Source organism: Vigna umbellata, chromosome 5 (genome assembly GCF_029865625.1).
Source record: "Vigna umbellata cultivar VRB3 chromosome 5, Vumbellata_1.0, whole genome shotgun sequence".
In the NCBI taxonomy this organism is placed as follows: Eukaryota; Viridiplantae; Streptophyta; class Magnoliopsida; order Fabales; family Fabaceae; genus Vigna; species Vigna umbellata.
This window is the reverse complement of record NC_142169.1, coordinates 34,385,785-34,409,757: the sequence shown is the minus strand read 5'-3', so window position 1 is coordinate 34,409,757 and position 23,973 is coordinate 34,385,785. Positions and strand designations below refer to the sequence as shown.

Below are 23,973 nucleotides of genomic sequence, written 5' to 3'. Positions count from 1 at the left end.
ATCGGTTATGATTCTCAGTTCCATACCCGAAACAAAATTCATCATTTAACAAAATTTTTAATATATAGTATTTTTCAAACTGAGTATAATTTAATTTTATTTCAAAAACAAAAAATATACACCACTAGACTCGCTATGTTATCTTTTTGGAGCATGGATATTACCCGTGCAGGTGGAAAGGATAAAATAGAGAAAAAAAATATAGAATACGTGTAATATGGAATGAAGAAATGATAGAGAAAGATAAATAAATAAAATAAGAGAAGGAGTAAAATGAATTGTTATTGATAGTAACCCCCACAGATCCTGCCAGCTAACAGGGGAAAAAGAAAAACAAGTGGTTCCAGAAACGGAATTCCGATATCCCATTTTGGATCATTGACTAACTCTCTCTAATGATATAGCCACTAAAAGAACAAATAAAGCATCCTAAATAAAAAAATTTCAACTTAAATCCACTGCTATCACTAATTGAATAAATTAATCATCTAACGATCATGGATGAATCCTATGCCTATGCTTTCATAATATACCAACACAGCAAGACATTCCTTCCTCATTACTACGTACTCATAAGAATATATTTTTCTCATAAACTAAATTTAGATTGTGCACAGATTAACGAGATTAACTTTTACACAAGAATTTATACAAAAATTAACATTTACTTATAAAAGAATTATTTTTTCTTCTTTTTTGTTATATACTAAGTATACATGAAAAAAAAAAGCCTTACCTAATGCACCGGAAAGTAAATACCATTGAACTCCATTTATGCAAACACAAGAGAAATTTGATTAAGCAAGATATAAAATGAAACAATCCATTAACCAAAAACTTCAGGGCTCACACAATTGCTATTGCCATTATCATTAGACTATCCCAGAGAAGAACGCGTGAATTATATTTGCAGTGGTTTCCTTCCTTCCCTAGGAGATTGGCAGTAGCTTCTTATTAAATTCAAGTACTGAGATTTATATTATCCAAGAGAATAGACCATTCGCTCAGATAGCACTGTACCCACAACCTTCCTGTATCTCCGCAATTGTGACTCCAAGTAACTTCGCTGCTCAGGATCCAAGGCAATCCGTAGATCCTTCAGAAATAAAAACGGCAGTATATGCAAAGAAAAAAAGTAGACAAAAGTAAAGTCAGACTGAAAAGGGACAAATCATACAGCAATTACCTGTTGTTAAACATAAAGGTCTGCCAAATCAATGAATAGTATCCCATGTAATCCTGTTCTGTTTGACAATGCATTATTTGTTTTCATTTCATGTTTTACAAATAATTACAGGAATGTTATGTTTTCACTTTCTTTTTTCAAATATTTGTACCCAAAATGATGAAAGAAGATTGTTATTTTCACCATTTCCTTCCTTTTTAACTTCTATCATATCTTCAAACGCCATTTCAAATAGCGTCTGAAAAAATGCTATAAATTAGTGAGATAAATTCGTTAATCAAGCACTTCCATTATGGCCAAGTCAAACATGTTAAAATGGAAAATGTTATATGCTCTTTAAGAACAATCAGGTGCTTAAAGTGCAGGAAGTAATAGAGGTTTTTATTCAACAACCATTAAGCATACCTTGTATTTCACATGCGATCCCTTTATCCCCAGCAAAACCTTGCTGACATCACCAATTTCTGGCTCATCATATGAAGTAGTTTCTAGGTCAGGTTCATCATCAGAGCATTCTGATTCGGAGTCAACTGTTTCTTCATCTTCAAGCATTGGAACATCATTTGCATCTTCTTGGCCACCGTCATCAAACTCCCTTCCCATTATGTCATCAGTGACTTGAGGTAGGGACGACTCTCCTTTTTGTGAAATGGAAGCATCTGATAATACAACATAAGGTCTTCTATCAAGCAGAGGCCTTGCAACATCAAATGGAACCCACCTGGAGGTCGTGCATTGCTGTCAGACTTGTATAATATGTATAGGGACAAGGGAGCAGAGAAAAAGTGATCAAAGTTCACGGGAAAACATAGTATGATCTGTGTACATATACCCGAAGAATACAAAGATACAACTATCATTTTACATTGTTTATTCCTCAAGCGATTACACCAAGATTTGTAGTCAAAGAGGAGGAGAATGGATATAATTGATAGCAAACCCAAGGGTTTTGGACAAACTAAATGCTCTATAAATTCTAGAATAAAGTGTAAGCATGGTGAAGAAGTGGTTTTATTAGCTCACTGAAATGGAATAACTTACTGATAGCGAAGAGGGCATAGAAGTTCTGAAGGGCGATATGCAGCTTTGTATCTCATCTTGCTGCAAGAGTGAATATAGTAGCCAAGATAATAGTATTGTAAACTAGGACAATTAACCTGGTTTTCTTTCACCCAACCTATTTCTTGAAACGCTGAGTACTTTCCCAGTGATAGAAAGGCAAAATCTGGATCCCAGAACAAATATTTACTTGACAAACATTTAGGAAGGATATCTATAACACCAACTGCCACTAACTGGCCATCTATTAGATATTGTTGATGGAAAGAGCCAAAACCACAAGGAGGAATCGTGCTATCACCATTAGGAAAAACTTGTAATAATGGAGAATCAACCAAAAACATGCGATATGCGTTCTCTGTGACATTTTGTGGTTTATCATTATGTACTTTGAGCTGATATCTTCTGTACAAAGCAAATTCTTCTGGATCAAAACTGGATCTGTTTAAACGGATCTCGAGCTTTCGCCTTTTTACTTGACAATTTTGAGAACCAATCAAACCATTTCCTCCAACATCATGCTCCATTCTAGACTTTTTTGAAATGGAAGCAATTTTACCACCTCCGGTCAGGGAAAAGTGCTTACTAGAAGCATAAAAATTAATATGTCCATTGCAAGCCCTGATCGAAAGACCATTCACTGTTGGATCTAAAGACGCCACTAGCTTTTCTGCAATAATTTTAGGAGACAATTCATTCTCCTTTTCACAAACTATTGATGGGTTGGAATCATTGCCAACCTTGTCACATGATTGTGCTCGTTTAATAGATGCTGCAATTTGGAAGGCTATATTGCTACTGTATAAGAGATCTTCAGATCCATTGGCTAGGGACTTTCTTTTTCCCTGTGAGACTATGTTTACTGAAGCTTTTGGTAATTGAATACCAGAAGGAAACTCCCCCTTCTCGATGAAGATGTGTATTACACTATCAATTTTGTTTGATAAATAGTGCAGAGATTTTTCAACTTCATCCTTGTCATCATTGCCAGCAGCTAGGGATTCTTCTGACATAGGTCTGGAGTGGTTTTCTGATTTGGTTGAAGTATTTGGGTCCTCCATAACCTCAACTCTTTTTACATCCAAGGCTCCATCTAAAAACCTAGGCAGATAGAATTGCTGATGAAAAATACAGTTTATGGATGGACAAAGAATATGTGCATGTTTATGGGTCACAAATGTCAAATAAAATGAATTTCCTGTGCTAGAAAAATACAATTCCAATGTATCCTACCTACTTGATAACTCCCACACAAATAAATGAAGGAAAGAAAGGAGAAGCAACTTCTTAAGCTAATATATATTGAAGCACTTCAAAACTCCAACCACCTATTCCCAATCCCAAAAGAAAATAGAATGAAGTCAGAAAAAAAGTTTTTCTTTTGTAAAATAATGTAATAATTGTTTCTCATATAATGTCTATAGAGATGCTTAAAAAACGTCTAAACTTAAAAAATAGTTAACAAAAATAACACTTTTTAATTTCAACATTTTCGATTTTAAAAAAAATGTGGCTCAAATCATCAAGAAAATCAGATCAAACATGCATACCTTTGCATTCGTCTAGATACACGAAGCTGTTCCTTAGAGGGAACATAGTCACTTGCTTTCAAGCGAATTGTATAAGAAGGGCAGCATGTCCTTTCCATCTCTGGTTTGTAAAGAAAAGATCCAGACCTTCTCCAGCCCCGATTAAGCAGATCTAGCAAAAGAAAATAAAGTGAAATTTAAATAGTCTGAACAAAATACCCACAAATTCATTCAAATCCAAGTTCTATTAACCAACAGCTAAGAGATAAAAGCTATACATCTCTTTGAAAACAGAAGTTTGGAACACAATGTAATGTGAAGGTCAAGAAAGAAGGAGAAAATTAAACCATGAAGCAAATATCATGATTTCAATTAGAAAGCAGTCACGATCATTAGAAACAAAATTTTTTAGGACAAATAATCATTTTTTTAAAAAGCTTACTTTGGAGGCCTTTTTTTAAAACTTCTTTAAACTCGCACATGAACACTTCAAAGAGGAAAATATTCAACACAAAAGCATCAATTTTGATTTGCAACAAAGAATATATGGTTCCAAAGCATGTCACGTAGCTATACTCCATGAACCAAAATGCAGACCTGTTAATCTAAGCCTCAAGAATTATCTTACTAGTAGTTGGAAACTAGACATTACATAATGCAAAAAAAAAAAATGACCAATCTAGAATTGAGTAGAGTGTCAAGCATGAGCAAAGAACAAACTGTACTGACCTTGGTAGTCATCCACTGTAAGGCTCTGTGCCCACATCCCTATGATAAGAGGGGGAAAACATAACTAATTAGACAACTGATTAATCACATTAGTGTAACAAGTCTGGAGAAGGCAAAAAAATAATAAAAACACGATATCTACTCTCATCTATCAATAAAATTGGAAATGCATTTTCCAAAAGGAAATTAAACACCCACAACCCGTCATAGGCATTAACAACTCGGTGGTCTCGCCAAGTTTAGCAGAAGTGTATGTCTGAATACAGATCATTTGTACCCTCATCCGTTTATAATTCGTATGCCATAACATAATGTTAATTCACAGTTAAAACATGTCTATCAACAATACAAGTTTTTATAATCTACTCAGAACAATCAAATTAACTGTTCGAGTCCATGACTCAGTTGTATAAGATTATTGAAGTACACAAAAATTGAAAAACACTGGACCTTTGAACAAAAAATGAAAGCAATTTTCTAAGCTCACATAATCATAGCAGGATTAAGTGATTAACTAACTATGCAAAGCTAATTAGAAGGATGAGTTTATGTTTTTAAATTAAAAAAGCTATCACTTTCCGCAGAAGATTATTAGTTTCTACCAACCAAACCAGCAACTTCGTCAAATTGACGGAGAAAACGAGAATCGCACCGAATCCAACAAAGAACCGAAAACACTGTTCATGCTAAAAAAGGACAATTCACAAAAGAATCTAATTAAAGAGAGAGAGAAAGAGAAGGGACCATGAGAGATGCTGTTGTGACGAGAGGATCTGCAATAGCCGCAAGAGGTTCGACGCCTTCCGCAATCCTCGACCACACTTTCCTTCGGCATGTTAGTGCTGCTACTCGCCATTTCTTCTTCGCTTTTGGTTCAGAGGTTTTGGGGTGAAACGAGGTCGTATTAATGGATATTCATTGATGCCAGGGCATTCTTAATAAACAGAGGGTTCTTTCTTTCAAACAGGTTTTCCAATTTTTGTTTGTTTAGAGATCTAAAGAATTACGCCAGTACACACAGAGGAAGGCGTCAACATCAAACCACAAACCACAACAACATACGCTTGGGTGTGATTAGAACTGTGATTCATAATTTGTTCTTACAAGAATATAATTCTTTATAATTGAATGAGATAGTAAAATTTTATTGTTATCAAAGGAAATTGAATTTAATGTGTAATTATATTTTTAATTTTGATAAATTTTATATTTTAATCAATTTTTTATTTAATATTTTGTAATCCAGTCTTCAAATAAATTTTCTATTAATTAAGTAATATAATAATTATTTTATTTCGACATCTTACTTATTACTTATTTGTCTTTCCAATTAAAAATTATAAGATTTTGTATGTAATATAAATAAATTTTTAATTAATTTTATTATTTTAATTAAAAATGTATTAGATAACATGTTTATAGACATTATCATTTTATATCAATCATAAAATCTTATCACTTTTAACACATACAAGTAAGTAAATGAGAAGACAAAAATTCATTTATATCACTCAACTACCATAAAAATAAATGATAGGATTTAGTTGAAAATTATAATAATGTTGAATATTCAATAAAGTAAAATAAATAGAAACTCAACTGAAAATATATAAATTTATAAAAAACTTAAAACTTAATTAACTATGAATTAACTTATATTTTCTATTTTATCTAAAACTATTATTATGTTATTATTATACTGATAACTAATTTAATATATAGGTGTAATTTTATATATATATATATATATATATATATATATATATATATATATATATATATATATTAACATTTATCCCAACAAAATTAGTTTGAAAAGATAATGTTAAAATTATACAAAGGTAAATTTAATGTGTTGTATTTGTTTTACTGAATATGAAAAAAAAAACTTTTTTATTAATTCACTGTTTATAATAATTCATTCAACGTGGATAAAATTTTCAAGATAACTGTATATATTAAGTAGTTAAGATTAATAATATAAATTTGTTGAATTAAAATTAAAATTAAAATTTTTGTTTTATTATATTAAAAATGAAATATATAAACATTTATTGTATTAAATCAATTATTTACTCTAATATAAATTATAATGTTTTATCAGGTATTGAAAAGAAAATACATAAATTATTTTAGTTCATTAAATAATTTATAAAAAATTTGTTGTTTATCTATATAGTTTTAGTAATGATAATTTTTTAACTTATTATTTTATACAACGGTAGAAAACAAAATACCCTCTTCAGTAAATTTTCACAGTAGATAACAACTTAGAGCCGTCAAAATGGGTTGAAACCCGTGAGCCAACTCGGCTCACCACGGGTTTGAGCCGGGTTGGGTTGAAAAAAAATGTCAAATTTTTTATGCGAGCCAATTTTGACGCGGCTCACTAAGAACCCGACTCACATGGGTTGAACCCGTGGTGGGTCAGGTTGGCTCACCAATCCACCTACTTTTTTTAATTAAATCAAATTAATCAAATTAATTATTTAAATTCTATTTTTTTATTAAAATTAAATTAATTATTCAAAATGTATAACTTTTACTTAGTAATATGTCTTTAATTATTTATTACTTTATGTTTCAATATTATTAGTTAACACTATTTTTTATATTATTAGATGGAGATAAATAAGAAGATGCTTCAAGAGAGCATAATCCTATGGATTTATAATAGATGTTTCATTTTCTTTTATATTAATTGATCATATTATTACTGTTTCAATTTCATGGATCAAAGTAACATGTTATAAGGGAGAGTGAAAAAAAACTTAATTAAGTGAGTCAATGAGCCAACCCGTTTAACCCACCAACCTGTGGTGGGTCGAGTCGGGTTCGAATTTTTTCGGCTCGCTAATAAATGAGCCGAGTTGGGTTGGCTCACTAAGTGACCAACCCGTGGTGGGTCGGGTTGGGTCGGGCCGGGTTATCCGTTTTGACAGTTTACTTATAATATATATCTATCATTACAATATATTTTTATTATTTTAATATATAGGTGAAAATGGTTATTTCAAAATATATATTATAAATGAACTGTTTAATATTTATTATTAAAACAATGAGGTGAAAAATAGTAATTTGATTTGTTGCATTTAGAAGTCAAAGTTTTGCTTCAAAATTGAACTGAAAATATTAATTTTTGAGTACAAAACAAAAAGAATGTTTAAGCTTAGCAAAGTAGACAACATTATAACAATCTCATAAGTTTCATTCTCTCTACCTTTTGAAATTAAAAAACATCTCTTATTCTTCATTCATTTTCCTATACTTTCAAAAATCTCTATCTCCCATTTGACGAGTTAAGTTTGCAACCTAACCAAAAAGTATTCCTTTATTAAAATATTTTTTATAGTATTAATTTGACTACTTTCTTATTGATGATTTTAGTTTTTTTCTCTTTATTTCAATTTTTCTATTTGAAAAAAAAATTGATTTGCATAAGTTTTATTTCATTTATTTTGACTAATTTAATATCAAGATGTGTACTCAAGATATTATCAAAATAATGACTTAAGCAAATAAAAGTTTAAAAAACATATAAAAAATTAAGAATTAGATCAAAGTTAAGTTTTTCTAAATGAGAAAATTATAACAACAAAAACTAATTAAATTTAAACTTTGATTTGTTATAGTTACCTGGAGTGTATTTTTAACAGAAGCCTTAAGCTAATGTTAAACTTTTCTTATATATGTCACTATACTAAACAAAGTAAAATTTCACGTGACATTGTTCATTAAAGTAAATAATATTTTTATGATAGAATTTATTAGTTCAAAATATAATTATCAAACTATTAAAATATTAAAGTTGAAGACATATGTGTGCACAAAAATGACTTAGTTTTGTACTAGGTTCTATTTTAGAATGAAAATAATAACAGCTTTTGGATGTTTCACTCCAGACATACTGAAAAATTAGTACACATGGAACTATATTTACTTTTATAAGTTAAAAAAATAATCTAATTGACTATTTTGATGGGACATTGCCGTTCATTTGTGCTGCTATGTTGCACAAAAGGAAAAAAAAATGTTTGAAACAGGAAAATCTGAAAAATATATTAATGCTAGAAAAATTAGGAAAATTTAATATAATTGGAGTATACCAAAAAGAGACCACTGTTTCCGATACGTTTTCCATTTAAAAAATAAATAATAATAATAATGTATATTTTTCTTTTGTGATATGATTAATTTAAGCAATAAATATGAACTCATTAAAATATTCAAATTGGGGACAGTGCATGGCTTCTGACCAAAGTCACCGTTGCTAAAATTCAAAATAGAAGTCCTAAGAGAGGGGCATTTTAGTGATTATCCACTGAACCATGAAACGTGGCATCAAACCAATAGGAACCAACATCTTTACTGTGTCCTATCTACAATATATTCCCAATTTTGCATCTCAACAGTTACTCATATTACCACTCACAGCCACTGTCTCTCCACCGTCAAACTCAACCTTCCCCCGTTTTCCGGTCTCTCTCTCCCACGCGCTTCATGCTCCTACCTTCTCCACGCGACGTTGGCGTTTTCTAGAGGGCGGTTCTTTTTTTTTTTTATCTCTTTATGACAATGTCGTTTAGTTCTAGAGACGAGCGATTTGTTTTTCTTGCCGAGATTTGAACTTTGTGAGAGATTCAGTCACTTTCTTTCTTTGTGGCTTTTTTAGAGTTCTCTGGGTAGGAAATCGTGGTTGTCTGTGTTTGTCTGTTAGGTGAGTGAGAAACTCTGTTAGGTTTTTCTGTTGGAAATTTAGGGTTCCAGTAGTTTGGATTGTGGGGATGAATCGGAGTTTCAGAACTCAGGAGTCGCAAATGCACTCTGCGCTGAAGCGGAGGGAGCAGCAATTTGGGGGTTTTAGAACTTCAGTGATGAAGGATAAGGAGGAGGAGCTAGCATTGTTTCTGGAGATGAAGAAACGGGAGAAGGAACGGAGTGATCTTCTTCTTAATGGCTCTGAGGAGTTCGATGCACCTCTCGGTATGCTCACAAGTTTCTTTAAGTGTTTTTGGTTTTGAGGTTTTAGAGGATTTGTTATTTGCAATGTTTTAGTGAACTGAGACGAGTATGTGAACTTGTGTCTGTTGGTCTAAGTGGATGAAGAACTAGAAAATGATTTTGTTGTTTTAGATTTCTGCTTGTTATGTTGCATGTTTCATGGTTGCAGGGTTGAATGCCAGCTCAAATCCCATATTTAACATTTCTTCGTCTACACCGGCTCCTGTGAGAAAGACTGGGGTTGATGATTTTCTCAATTCGGAGAATGATAAGAATGACTATGACTGGTAAGTTGTACCCTTCTAGTAGCATTTTGATTCCATGTGTATTTTTGTGCAATAATGAGTTTTTGTTGTATGACTATACGACATCCCAATATGGTGACCTTCTAGAGGGCACCATTAATAGGCACGACCCTAATCACACTAGCTCATGCACAAGAAAGGTTTGAGGTTTCACGAGTTCTTAACATCTTTATAACTCCTCACTCATTGTGTTTCTATAGCATTTCCTGCTCGTTGTTGGTTAATAGTACACATTTTTTTGTACCATATTTGATATAAGTATGAAATATATGCCCCTTTTCTTGTAATGGTCCTTGACTCTCTGTGGTTTTCCTTTTTAATTTAAACAACACCTTTTGATTTAAACAACACCGCAACTAGTATTTGATGAAAACTTTCAGAGAACTACACCATGAGAGCTAGCTTTTGTGGTTACAGAGGTCAACACCTTACCCCACACTAGAATCCTAGGCAATCTGTGAAATTCTGATTTCCTCATCACCTAAGTTCCAAGTTGCTTGATTGCATCTGTGAGAGATATGGATAGCTATTGATAATAAACTTAGCTTAGGTGAAACATACTTCTAGTGTGGGACTCAATTCTCTAATATATTTGATTGTAGCCTCTGATGATAGAAACTTCTCTAAACAAATTTGGTACCATGGGGCTGAGCTTGTTCTCCTATGTCCTCAGTAAAAGACAAAAAGAGAATGTAAGAAACATAGTATGGTTTGCTTCAATGCATAAACAAAATCCTCAAGACCTGGGTGCATGAACTAATGATGTAGTATTTTTTTACCTTGATATTATCAAATAAAAGAGAAGATCATGATGCAAAATATATTTGGATAATTTCAATATTTCAGTTGAATGTAATTATTTTTTTCTTATAATAACATTTCATTTAGTTTTACTTCTAGTACGTTTGCCTTAATATATAATGGTTGTTTGAAGAAGTTTCACAAAAACAGTTTGTAAAATGTAATCAATGACAGTTGCTACTAATGGATTGTATTAGGATGTAGAACTCCTAATATAAATCTGACCTAAATAGACACCCATATACAAAAGGTGCAAGAATCCCTTACAACATTTTGAAATTAATATATATATATATATATATATATATATATATATATATATATATATATATATATATATATATAATATTTTAAATTCTATTGCTTCTGTGTTTACTGATAATGATAATTTATTTATCTTTTAGTTCAATTGCTATTTATGTAACCAAATAGCATGTTCGATTTTTAAGAGTCAATGTGGATGAACTATAAGGAATTAATGAGATAAAAGAGTAAAATATCTCTCCTAAGTTGAAATTACTTGCACACCTGTAAATTTTTTGTAAGCTCCCTCATCTAATATTTCCACTAGTTGTGACCTGTTGAATATAGTGAAAAACTATATTTGGATTAATCTTCCTTGTGTAAAATACACATAGGGTTCTCTATTTATAATAGAAGAAATATGGGCTAAGCCCAAAATACAAATGAGAAATAATAACAAGCTAACTAAAAGATAAAAGATATAATATATCTAACACTCTCCCTCAAGTTGGAGCATACAAATTGTATGAACTAAGCTTGGAATAGATGAACTCAATGTTGAGTGTGAGGCAAATATATATGGACTAACAGTAGCTTGTGAAACTTCAACTTCAAAAGTGGATGAAGGAGAGCAGTGGTGGACAATGACAAACTGCAAGGACTGATTCCCAATCAATGATGGATGAGTGACGGGATCAACAGTGGTAGCTGAAAGCTAAGAGCTACAAAACTGCAGGGACTACACTAAATCCTCATCAATGATGGTTGGGTGACGGGATCAACAGTAGTAGCTGAAATCTACAAAACTGCAGGGACTACACCTATATATATGTGACTTGCAGTGTCTTGGAAACGTACTCCCCCTTAGTGTGAAGGGCGGAAATGTGGAATATCACAGTTGTTGGACCACTAAAACAAAACAAAATATTAAGCTACAATGCTGGAACAAAGGCATCAAAGATCCAAAGATATGTTGGAGGTCCAAAATTCTTTGTTGGACAACTCCCAAGTCGTGATACTTAGCAGTGTATCACAAGAAGATCGGGCTAAACTCTAGCCCAAGAAGAACTGACGCAGTTGGTCTGTCTGAGGCGGTAGTGACTGCAGCGGCGGTTGACTGCTATAAAACTGTAGGGACTAAATTGCCATCACTGACTGATGGGGCCTGGACATCAAATTTTGAGTCGATCTTGCTCAAGATCACATTCTCAAACCTAGACTTTTCATCTCTAGCCAAATCTTTCTCCGTAGCACCCACTGCTAGAATCAACATCCTTAGCAGTGAAACAGATTCCCAGTAGAAGAAGCCATTTTAAACTTAGAGAAGAAAAGGGACTTAAGGGTTCCAAAAACGTGAAGGAGAAAACCCTAGGTATGAGCCCAAGCCAACAAAACGGAGAAACAGGAACCAAAACACATTCAAGAAGCTCCGGCGAGACGATCTGCAGGGACGCGGTGAAACTCTGACACCGGGAAGGCGGCGCGTGCAGAACACGCGGCCGAGACTGGCCGAGAAGAAGCGGCGCGTGACAGCTGGTGCGGAGGCTTCGGAGGACGGGACCTAACCCTTGACTTCACCGGAGCAAACGACGTTCGACGGCGGCGGCGATGGCGGACTGGCCGGAAAGAAGCTCTGCGTGGCGGTGCGTGATTGAGAAGTGGCTCTCAAAACCGGCGTGGTTGGCCATCGCTCGAAGAGACGGTCCAGATCTGCAGGTCACCCGTCGAAACTGTGACGGTGGTCGGCGGTGGCACGGCGACGGCAGCGGCGGCGACGGTGGCCGGCCGCGGACAGAGGTTGGCGGCGGACAATGGCTGGCAATGGTCGACGGCAGAGGCGACTGGCTGCACTGGTGCTGACTGTGGCATAGATTTAAGAAGAAGAGAATGGACTGCCCACTGAAATTTTAGGGGCTGCCGGCGGCCATAGCGGCCGGCCGCCGGCAGACAGCAGAGACCCCAGAAGAAGATCAGAGAACCTGCTCTGATACCATGTTGAATATAGTGAAAAACTATATTTGGATTAATCTTGTGTAAAATACACACATAGGGTTCTCTATTTATAATAGAAGAAATATCGGCTAAGCCCAAAATACAAATGAGAAATAATAACAAGCTAACTAAAAGATAAAAGATATAATATATCTAACATGACCTAAAAGTTGATTTTATTTATGGAAGAAGTTTGATTCATTTTACCTCTTTAATTTCCCCCCATCTATTCAGTACTGCTTATTGAGGACTTTGTTCTAACTGTGACTCAAAATGCAAAGTAAAGCCAAATAAATTATTACTACCTCTGTTCTCATTTATAAGAAAAAAAGTCACAATTTTCTTGTTCTCAAATACAGGTAAATTTTAACTAGTATTTCATTTAGTGATATTTATCCTAAAGTATCTTAACTATAATTAATTTTTTGACTTTTGGTTATGCTACCATAATAAGTATTTTTTGTTTTACGATACCACCATTTTAGAAAGAAAAATATTAAGAGATTAGTAAAATTTAATGCATTAACTGATTTCCTCAATTTGTGGGAAGATAACTTCTTTTGCTTATATATGAGAACATATTATAGTGTTATTAAAATTGATGCTTAGTATGTTTAATTTGTTTCAGGCTTCTCACTCCTCCTGGTACTCCTCTTTTCCCTTCTTTGGAAATGGAAAGTCGGAAGACTGTTATGAGTCAGCTTGGTACTCCAACCACACGTCCTGTAGCATTAAAATCCAGGGTAAGCATTTCAGTGAAGCTTTCAGATTATGTGATTTATTTTATTCATAGTGGGTGAATGTCTTTTTATGTCTGGTTTGAAAATGGAGTGCTACTTTTTCCTTGTAATTTTTGGTCTCAGAAATTTTATCATTATTATTATGCTGTATACATGATGAATGTGGTCTGGACTTTCAGCAAAAGTAGTTGATATGCTTAACACGTGATCAATATTTTGGGTTAGTGATGACTTACTAGATATGATTTGTTATCATTTTCTGCCTCTCGTAAAAATAACGCCCTTGGCCTATATGAAAATAGTTTTTCGTCATATTACATTGTTTACATATTTTCCACAACATGCTTTGGTTGGGGTCTGTTGAAATATAATGTCTTTATTATTACTCTTCAAGTGGGTCTAACTTCTAAGATTCACATTGCGTTGAATATGTATCAAGACTTTTAGATTCAGGTAAATTGTCCATTATTTTTATTAAACTTTATATGATGATAAAAATGATAACACTCTTTGATTGTTGTTGTCACTGATCTCTCTCTCAGTGAGAATTGGCTTGGCTGTTGTTAGTGTCAGGATTTCAATATATTTTTATTCCTTCCTTGTGGTTATAGTTAGCAAATCATCAGTCAGAGCCTGCTGGGAGGACTAATTTTGTATCTAAACAACCTGCTTCTTCTCCTGGGTTGAGCTCTTCAAGTGGGGGAACCAGGAGGCCTTCATCATCAGGGGGTCCGGGATCACGACCTGGAACTCCTTCTGGGCGCCCTACACTAACTGCATCTTCAAAATCATCAAGACCTTCAACACCTACACGGTCCACCTTACCTTCAACTAGGTCCATGGCAGCTGCATCCAAGAACACAGTTTCCACAACCAAGCCTGCAGTTTCTACCTCAAAGCCTTTGAGTTCTGCCGCTAAGACTCCAGTCCCAGCCGCTAAATCCACAATTCCTTCAAGATCCTCTACGCCCATGTCAAGATCTGCTGCAAGATCTTCTACGCCTACTAGCAGACCCACTTTACCTCCATCCAGGTCCACATCAAGAGCATCTACCCCAACCCGGCGACCCTCATTACCATCAAATGAACCCATCATATCTGCTTCTTCAGTTAAAGCTTCTTTGAGCCCCAAGCCAAGTACTGTGACGTCAAGGCAGCCAACTCCTCTGACAACAAGAAAGCCAGTTCCTGTGAACTCAAGGCAGCCAGCAGTACCATCCCGTGGCAGTTCACCAACAGTGAGATCAAGACCATGGAAGCCGTCTGACATGCCAGGCTTTTCACTTGATGCCCCACCTAATTTGAGAACAACATTACCTGATAGGCCTCTGTCAGCAACTAGGGGCAGACCTGGCGCACCAACTTCTCGGTCTTCATCTGTTGAGCCTTCTTCTAGTGGAAGACCCAGGCGACAGTCATGCTCTCCTTCAAGAGGACGGACTTCCAATGGTGGTGTTCATATCAGTGGAAACTCTATGCCGGCAGTTAGTCGTGGGCGCTCCAAAGTAAATGACAATGTCAGTCCCGTTGTAATGGGCAACAAAATGGTTGAGAGGGTAATAAATATGCGAAAACTAGCACCGCCAATGATTGATGACAAAAACTCTCCGCGTAGTAATCTGTCCGGCAAGTCAACCTCATCTCCAGATAGCTCAGGTTTTGGAAGAACACTTTCAAAGAAGTCGTTGGATATGGCGATTAGGCATATGGTGAACATCCTCTCTGCATCCTATTTATTGTCTTTCCTGATGAAAATAACTTACCATGCCATACGTGCATATAAATAATTTTTTATGATTGCTAATCATCTGTTCTTGATGCGTGCTGTAATTCAATTTTCTTATTTAGTGCCTTCACCGGACAGCAAATGATTTTAATTGTTTTATCTGTTGAATAGGATATAAGGAGAACCATTCCAGGCAATTTACGGCCATTGATGACAAATATTCCTGCATCTTCTTTGTATAGCGTGAGGTCTGGATCTCATCATGGCCGAACAATCAGTGTTTCAGGCTCTCCACATGCCACAAGCAGTAATGCTAGTTCTGAACTGAGCGTGAACCAGAATGGAATTTGTTTAGATAGCAGTGAAGTAGATGACGATATTGGCAGTGAGAGATGTGGTCAATCCCCTGCTAGTGTTCGGGGAAGGTAAACCTTTTGCACTTCGGGGAATTCTGCGTATTTAAATAGCACCAGTTTTCTTATCCTAGTTTCAGCCGTAGCGGATTTGCGTTGTAGATCAGCTAACCACGCTTGTACTAATTAATGTAAAGCTTCTTGGAAGCGATGTAACCTCGTGTAATGGGAGGTACTCTGATTTTAAGTTAGATGATGGGTTATCTGTTGTAGCGGTAATGCTCATTTTTTGAAACAAACCGAGGTTTCTCCTCCATTTATGAAAATTGAGCTTAGTATCTGGAAACGGTAAGCCAGATCATATCCTATGTCATTTCAATGTAAATGATTCACAAATTCGCATTAGGCTTCACTTTCTTTCTTTCCTTTTTTTTTTAATTGACAGCTTTATAAGCATAAGAATGCAATGGATGAAAAATAAGAATTTGCCAAACAACATTTCTTAAAAGTTAACTATTGAGGCTTGTTCATATGTGTTGACTATCATTAAACGAGTTGTACTCATTAAAATAAATTAAAGTGGATATTGTAATTACTTCATATAATATTCAGAACTAAATAAAAAAGACAGATAAAGAAAATTAAATCGTAATACAAGGACGAAAAACAACCAACCGAGTTAAATGAAAATTTATTTTAGATACAAAAAAACTAAGCAAAAGTTCTTTAAGAGATAAAATCAAAATATGATTGTATTTTAAGAACTGAAAATACATTTTAGATAAAATGTTTGAAAAAGTAAAAATCAAAGTCGTATGTACAAAATTCGTCTCTGGTTTTAAAACAAAAAATATATAAAGAACATGCAACTTTAACGAAAAACATATATATTGTTACCAAATTATTTTTGTATTAAATATATAAATGATTTAATATTTGTTTTTAAATGCTATTAATTAATAGGAAATATTTATTGTCATCCGGATGAGTTATAGAACTGAGCAATCACTATTTTTCTTTAAGGAATGATAAACATACACCTCCATGTGGATATATCTATTCTGCACTTTTACAAGTTAAAAATTATTATAATTATTTTTTAATTTCATATATGAACCAATGTGTAAATTGTAACAAATCCAAGCATTACATAAGACCTTCTAAAATCTTTATAATCATCATCAACCTTGAGATAATGAAAAATCAATTATTTTCTGATTATGATGGAGAGATATGGTGTCGTAATTTTTTTTTTCAACACCATAACATTTTAGTTAAATCAGTGTAATGTTTTGATTAAATTAATATAATTGTAAATTAAATATAAATAAGTAGTGTCAATTCGATGTATACGTGAGATACATCTATCACAACTCTTTTACCTTTTTTTCATGAGCTGTAATATAGATAATTAAGTAGAAAAATGATTCATGGATGAAAAAAAATATTTCAAGACTTAATATAAACATGAGAGTAAAAATATAGATTTATAGGTTATATAATGTGACAAGAGAAAGATAAAAAGAAAAATTAAATGTATATAAATATGTATGTATATCATTATTTAATGAGTATAAAAAGTAATACTTTCACACACAATTTTTTACATTAATTTAATATTATATTTTTTATTTTTTTAAAAGTATATAAATGTTCTCTTTTATTATTATTTTATCTTTATATCATGTTTGAAATAAATAAAGATAAATGTGTGTCTTCCTCCTATTATTCATTAAATAATCTACTCTACAAAAGTACCTGAATTCTATTTTGCGGAAAACAAAAGCTTCAGGTATACATCATGGCATAAAATTCATACCACAACGTGAAAATTAAAAAAGATAGCCATGATGTTGTAACGATTGAATGTTGGCGTGCAAGAGTGTGATGCGTATAGATTCGAACAAGAAACTGATTTCATTCCACAAATGAAAATTGAATTTAAAGAAAACACAGCTATCTGAATGAAGTTTAAATTTGGAGGTTTATGAGGTTTGTAATCAGGAAGTTGACGTAAGAATTTGCTTATGAGTATATTATTGAGGAGATGTTTGAATTCCATGATGAACAAAAGCTGACTCAGCCAAGTCAATAGCACGAGCAAGAGCAGCAGCTTTGTTCTGACACTCTTGGTACTCATCAGCAGGAACACTATCAGCAACAATACCAGCGCCAGCTTGAAGATAAGCAACCCACTCCTGACGTTGGTGGAGATTTCGGTCATACGTTCTTGTCGGAATTACCATTGTCCTTAGAGCAAGGGCAATGTCCATCTCCCCAAAGAAAGATATGTATCCAAATCCTCCACCGTAAGGCCCTCTCCTTGTCACCTCCATCTTATCGATCAACTCCATCGCCTTCACCTGCATCGATCCACCATCCATTGCATTAGATAATCTTCCTATCTCAACCAAAATCACCTCAAACTTACACTAACCTTTGGTGCTCCACTCACGGTTCCAACCGGCAATGCAGAACGCAGCACATCCCAGCAACTCAAATGTTCTTGCATCTCTCCCGTTATCTGCAGTAAATAATCAAACTTTTATGCTGAAATATGAACACTCAATTCAATACTCACTTAGTTCAATACCAACAAGCACTTTACTTACCGTTGAGCTTATGTGCATAACATGGGAATATCGTTCGATATTCATAAGTTGCTCCACTTTCACAGAACCAGATTTTGCAACCTACAAAAAGTCATCATTTTTTTCAGAAGGTTTAATGTCTCGGTAGGTCCCTATTTTCGGCGTGAATCTCAAATAGGTCCCTTTTCTTTTCGGCGTCTCAATTGGGTCCCCATTTTTGTAAAATTGTAACAATTAGGGGTCTGCCGTCAAATTGGACAAACGGCCGTTTAATTGTTTCTTACGTGGCATGAACAGTGTTTTCAGTAATGACACGTGGCATGATTCCCATCTGACACGTAAGAAACAATTAAACGGCCGTTTGTCTAATTTGACGGCAGACCCCTAATTGTTACAATTTTACAAAAATGGGGACCCAATTGAGACGCCGAAAAGAAAAGGGACCTATTTGAGATTCACGCCAAAAATAGGGACCTACCGAGACATTAAACCTTTTCAGAACTATCACAAGTACCAGATAAAACATCTTTTCAGAATGTCGGAGTAAATTACTTTCTAACAGCATTATCCACTAAAATGACTATGTATAACAAACCTTTCCAACATCATTGCGTCCCAAATCAACCAACATTACATGCTCTGCTCGTTGCTTTTCGTCTTTCAGCAACATTTCTTCTAACCTCGCGTCTTCTTCAGGTGTATTGCCCCTTCTGGTTGTCCCAGCCAAAGGACGATTCACAATCTTATTCTGTTCATGAAAAAAATTCTTAATACCCCAATTGTATTAAAAAAAATCAGATTAATCTAGCAAACCTAATATGATTTTGTTTAATTTATTTTATAGATCAAATAGATGTGCATAATTCTACCTTCTTTATACGAGTAAGAATCTCTGGACTTGAAGCAACCAGAATACACCCCCTAGCCTGTTTAGGAAATACATAATCATCAGAAGAGGAAAAATAAAAACAAAAAACTTTCTTGAATGAAGGATGCACAGAAATAAACCTGCAAATAGGCCATATATGGACTTGGGTTCACAACTCTCAGTGCTCTGTAAATTTCAAATGGATCAGCAAATGTTCTTCGTTCAAATCTCTGACTTAACACAATCTGGAAAATATCCCCTGCATTAATGTGTTCTTTGGCCCGAAGGACTGCTTCCTTGTATGCTTCAGTTGTCATGCTCGACTTCTTCAAAGGTGGACCAAAATGGTGAGTGTGTAAATCCACAAAGCCTGGCTCCAGCCTTCGACTGAGAAATACCCATTTTAATCATAACATGAACATCTTCAAAGAGAGAAACGACAGACACAAATGACTTACGCTTTAACATCTTGTAATTTGGCAGCTAATTTTTCTAATTTTTCCATTCCATCATTGTAAGCACTCTCAACCGTGGAGTAGCGATCAATCCTCACCCATTGAATCAAATATGCTTTCTGTTATCAGTTATGAATTAGTCCTAAATACAACCAACCCATATCAATGCAATTACATGATGCAATCCTAACATTTTGTAGAAGTGCGTGAATCGAGTTTTTGTTGAAATGATAAGAGGATATACTGCAAATTTCGACATCAGAAATGGAAGAATTACCAAGGTAGATACCAACATTGAGACAGCATTTTTAAAGGTACCTTTTCGACATGGTCAAACACAATGACACTCTCGTAGAGGCCCAGATGCATGTCCCAAAAGTTCTTATCATTCGATGGAGCATTTAAAAATGATAGTTTTTTCTTTTCCACATAACGAACTGTATCGTATGAGAAAAAACCTGCCCAACCACCTAGAACAGTAGCTTCAATAGTTAATGTACAATGGATCAATTACAAAACCAAAATCTCTTAATCGTCTTAAACCAAACAAATCAAAATCAGAAAATACAAATCTTAAGGATTTTTTTTTTGTTTTCAATAAACTGTTTGTGTCTGATAATTTGGTACACTTCGATTAAATTAAATTATTTTAAGTGGTCGTTAAAATTTTATAGTATTTTATTTTAACGGTTAGAAAAAATAAATATTTTACGTATTAGTCTTGATGTTATTTCTATGTAGATGGTGTAATGGATTTTCTGTAAAATACTTGTAATTTAATGTTGATTTATTTTATTTTATCGATGAGGCTTGGATAAAGAGTGAAACTTTGATATGCAAATGGGTAATTTAATTATCTAAGTTTGATCATTATAGGGTACGTAAATAACTATTTTAGCTCTTTTTGAAAGATATTTCATTGATTTTAAAGTGACTAAAATAATTTAAATTTTAAAAAAAAATGGATTTGATGATAGAACATGTTTCTATAGATTGGATTTTATAGAAAAGGGTTAATTTGGTTATGTTGTATGCATAGTATGAATTAAAAGGTGTTTTAATTCATTTTATAATATGGATAATTAAGAAGTAATTTAAATTATGGTATGGTGTATTTCCATTGTAGAAAAAAAATCAGTAATTTATTTTCAGTCCAAATGAGAATAAAATAATACACGAGTGTCGTTGTTTGAGTGTGAATGGTTAATTAGTGCATGTTACTTCATATTATTGTTGCATGTTACTTTGTTATAGTAAAAATATTATGAAAATAGAATTTATAGTGATTACGGTTACTGTATTAAACATTGAATGGAAAAAAACTCAAGGCAATTAAAAACACAAACAATGGATGATAACAAAATATCACATAAATAAAGTTTAACAACAAATCATTTACTAGTTTTTTCTAGCATTATAAATTGACTTAAATTAATAAATTATAAGTTTCGACCATTTTCTATATGATTTGAGAAGATGCTAAACAATGCAACACTAATAGATTAAACTCTATAATTAAGTTTTACATGATTTTAAGAAAGTTATATGTTTAACAAATTTAATATCTCTTAAAGGGCATTGTATAACTTAAAAAATGCATATGTTGATATGGTGAAATAAATTATGAGTATTAAATAAAGTTACTTATGCAGGATTAATATAATTAGATTTTTAAAATACTAGTATATTTGGATATATTTCCATGATTACATTAACAAGAAGGATTATAAAGGTGTAGTACGATTTATACAAATATAGATAGAGTTTCAATCTTATGAGTTAATCTATCTCAATTCAAGTTGGGGCTTAGAAAAAATTAAAATTTTTTAAATATAAATTAAATTGACTTAACTCACATATTAAATTGGTTAAGCTAGAAAGGATGAGTTGAATTGTAACTCACCACCAATAATTTTATTATTATTTTTATTATAATTATTTATTATTTTTAATTATGTAAGTTGATAATTCGATTTTTTTTATTGTAATGTTATTAAATCATATTTGATTAGTTTTGGTGTTTAATTTATTTGTTTGCATACAAATTGATATTTTAATTTTTAAATATTATTTTTATAATAATATTTGATAAAATAGATAAATACTTTGATTGTATTACTATAAAAAAGTAAATTTGAATGTACAAATATATAAAAGAAATTAAAATAACAAACCATTCTTAAATGAGTCAATAGACTAAACCACATGTTAGGTTGAATCGAGCTGACTTAATTTTTGTTTAATTTGTAATGAGTTAATAAGGTGTGTTGGATTGGCTGATTTCAAAATCTTATCTTAAGAATTTTTTTTTCTGATTTACTATATAAATATTGTATTAAATTTTACTAATTTAGATATAACTCATATAGTTTGCTACATAAATAAAATTTTATGTATTATACGAAGAAAGAAGACTCCAAGAAATTATTATATATACTTACTTTAATCTTTTGAAATATGTTTGTGATTGTTATATATTTTGTTATTTATTATATTTCAAATGATTAAATTCTTTATTTTATTAATTAGATTATTTTGAGAGGTGGTTATAAACATATTTTAGTAACTTATCTTCTAAGATGTTTTAAGAAATCATTTTTATTATGGTATAAGACAAAATCTTTGTTAATAAAGTTAATTTTCGCAACTCTTCTACTTGCTAATTTGGGATTATAGCAAAAACGCTTTAGTTTTATTATTCCATTTTTATTGGAATAAAATAGGAATGATATAGAATGGATTTCATAAGTTTGAAACTGAATTTAGTAGATAGATCATTTTCTAATTAAAATTAAAATAAAAATCGTTTTTTTTTATTGAAGTGTTTGGAAGATACACATGTGAAAAAAATATAATAATTTCAATCATCAACCCTTGTAATTAAATTTTCAGTTATTGTTTGTAATGAAATAACAATATTTCAGTTTATTCAATTAAATACATTAATGAATTAAAAATTTCAAATTATTTACATAACAAAGTAAATTTTTAATTAAATGTTTATAATTACAAAGTAATGATATATTGACAGTAATAGATTTAGACAAAGTATTGGTTCTCCAACTTTTTTTATAATTACAAAATTTTACTTTGCTTTTTAATAATTACATCACCATTAAATCCGATGGTAGAATTGTTCTATAGAAGTTTCCAAATCAGTGTACTATTATATTTATAATCAAAACATGTAATAATATTATAATATAATATGGGTAAATGGAATCATCAATATATCTTTCTTTCTTAAGAAGTTTGTATAATAATATTATAATATAATATGGGTAAATGGAGTTATCAATATATCTTTCTTTAGAAAGTTTGTATGTAAAACAAAAGTGAAAGATGATATGCTATGACAAAGCCAACATTAATGCATGATTATAAAAAAGATGATAAAGTCAGAGAATTTTACCACAAAATGCATCAGGAAGTTCATCTATTAGATAGGGTTTCCAACCCTCTGAGATTTCTCTCGGAATCATGATAGGATCATCAACCGTTTTATCAGATAAAGTTCCAGCTACATGATCAATAATCACAACCTTGTTTTCTTTTGCCAGAACCTCCATTGCAGGATGAGCTCCAACAACACTATAGCGCCCCTACAATCAAGAAATTCAAGCAAAACATATCACAAATTCAAAATCATCAAACTGCTAAAAGCTTACTCACCACATCACAACTTAATTCATCAGACTCAAAGAGAAAGCTTGGAGCCTCCCTATCATCGTCTTCAAGCAAAATCTGGTGAGCAACGACCGGAGTAAGGTGGTCGGAGAAAATGCACTGATAGAGAGGAATCAAATTCGCCTTCTTTGCAGCCTCTTCAAACTTTGTTCCTTACCAAATGCAAAATAAAAAAAAGTAAATTATCCATCATACATGTTTAGTCCAAAAGATTATGACTTGATGATCAGTCTACTAACCCATTTGTCATGTTTTCCTTAAGAGTGAAAGCACCACAAAATACCCATTCAGACGTAGTAGAATGTATTCAAACATGGAACAATAGTAAATCTTTATAAAAGATAGTCACCTTTTGTCATTCTTCCTACAATTTAACGTGGGAATCTGGGATCAAGATTACCAAAAAAAACACTTACGATGGGAAGAATTTTTTAGGGAAGAGCACCTCAACGTGAAAGGAGCGCGTGAGAAGGATATGCCAGTGAGTGAAACCGGAGAAAAACGGCTTCCGGGGGGAACCACGCGCCGGGAGAAAGATAGAGGGGCATTTGCAGGAGTGGCGGAAGTAAGAGACATTGGAATTGTAGCAGAAAACATCTTTGTAAACTCTGTTACTTTAACAACTTCTGCTTCTAATTTTAGCGTGTTCACAATGAATATTTTCCTCCCTAATTTTTAGGATAATCATGTTGAACTTTTCTTTTT

At 32.9% G+C, this 23,973-nt stretch overlaps 3 protein-coding genes across 3 annotated transcripts; 1 reads left to right on the top strand and 2 right to left on the bottom strand.

Moving 5' to 3' along the window:
• Positions 1-740: 740 nt before the first annotated feature.
• On the bottom strand, positions 741-5,564 carry LOC124840932 (arginine-tRNA protein transferase 1). Its single transcript, XM_047317075.2, has 6 exons — positions 5,248-5,564; positions 4,504-4,542; positions 3,796-3,946; positions 2,228-3,346; positions 1,592-1,907; positions 741-1,096 (listed from the first exon to the last, which is right to left on the bottom strand). The coding sequence occupies exons 1-6, from the start codon at positions 5,357-5,359 to the stop codon at positions 980-982; spliced, it is 1,854 nt and encodes a 617-aa protein (XP_047173031.1). The 5' UTR covers positions 5,360-5,564; the 3' UTR covers positions 741-979.
• Positions 5,565-8,791: 3,227 nt separating this feature from the next.
• LOC124840937 (flocculation FLO11-like protein) lies at positions 8,792-16,088 on the top strand. Its single transcript, XM_047317080.2, has 5 exons — positions 8,792-9,489; positions 9,677-9,794; positions 13,477-13,591; positions 14,200-15,297; positions 15,486-16,088. The coding sequence occupies exons 1-5, from the start codon at positions 9,291-9,293 to the stop codon at positions 15,741-15,743; spliced, it is 1,788 nt and encodes a 595-aa protein (XP_047173036.1). The 5' UTR covers positions 8,792-9,290; the 3' UTR covers positions 15,744-16,088.
• A 1,482-nt stretch (positions 16,089-17,570) lies between these two features.
• On the bottom strand, positions 17,571-23,892 carry LOC124840793 (anthranilate synthase alpha subunit 1, chloroplastic-like). The gene is made up of 11 exons (XM_088091504.1): positions 23,685-23,892; positions 23,254-23,420; positions 22,994-23,183; positions 19,900-20,051; positions 19,585-19,700; positions 19,267-19,513; positions 19,128-19,184; positions 18,854-19,006; positions 18,280-18,360; positions 18,105-18,191; positions 17,571-18,030 (listed from the first exon to the last, which is right to left on the bottom strand). The coding sequence occupies exons 1-11, from the start codon at positions 23,863-23,865 to the stop codon at positions 17,704-17,706; spliced, it is 1,758 nt and encodes a 585-aa protein (XP_087947630.1). The 5' UTR covers positions 23,866-23,892; the 3' UTR covers positions 17,571-17,703.
• Positions 23,893-23,973: the final 81 nt, after the last annotated feature.

Coding starts and splice junctions, on each gene's coding strand:
- LOC124840932 (XM_047317075.2), bottom strand. CDS start 5,359: ATGGCGAGTAGCAGCACTAACATGCCGAAGGAAAGTGTGGTCGAGGAT. Junction 3,947..4,503: donor TACAGTGGATGACTACCAAG/GTCAGTACAGTT, acceptor TTCTTTTGCTAG/ATCTGCTTAATCGGGGCTGG. Junction 1,097..1,591: donor GATCGCATGTGAAATACAAG/GTATGCTTAATG, acceptor TTATTTCTGAAG/GATCTACGGATTGCCTTGGA.
- LOC124840937 (XM_047317080.2), top strand. CDS start 9,291: ATGAATCGGAGTTTCAGAACTCAGGAGTCGCAAATGCACTCTGCGCTG. Junction 9,490..9,676: donor GGAGTTCGATGCACCTCTCG/GTATGCTCACAA, acceptor TCATGGTTGCAG/GGTTGAATGCCAGCTCAAAT. Junction 13,592..14,199: donor CTGTAGCATTAAAATCCAGG/GTAAGCATTTCA, acceptor TTGTGGTTATAG/TTAGCAAATCATCAGTCAGA.
- LOC124840793 (XM_088091504.1), bottom strand. CDS start 23,865: ATGTTTTCTGCTACAATTCCAATGTCTCTTACTTCCGCCACTCCTGCA. Junction 19,185..19,266: donor CATATATGGCCTATTTGCAG/GTTTATTTCTGT, acceptor TTTCCTAAACAG/GCTAGGGGGTGTATTCTGGT. Junction 18,192..18,279: donor TTATGCACATAAGCTCAACG/GTAAGTAAAGTG, acceptor TATTTACTGCAG/ATAACGGGAGAGATGCAAGA.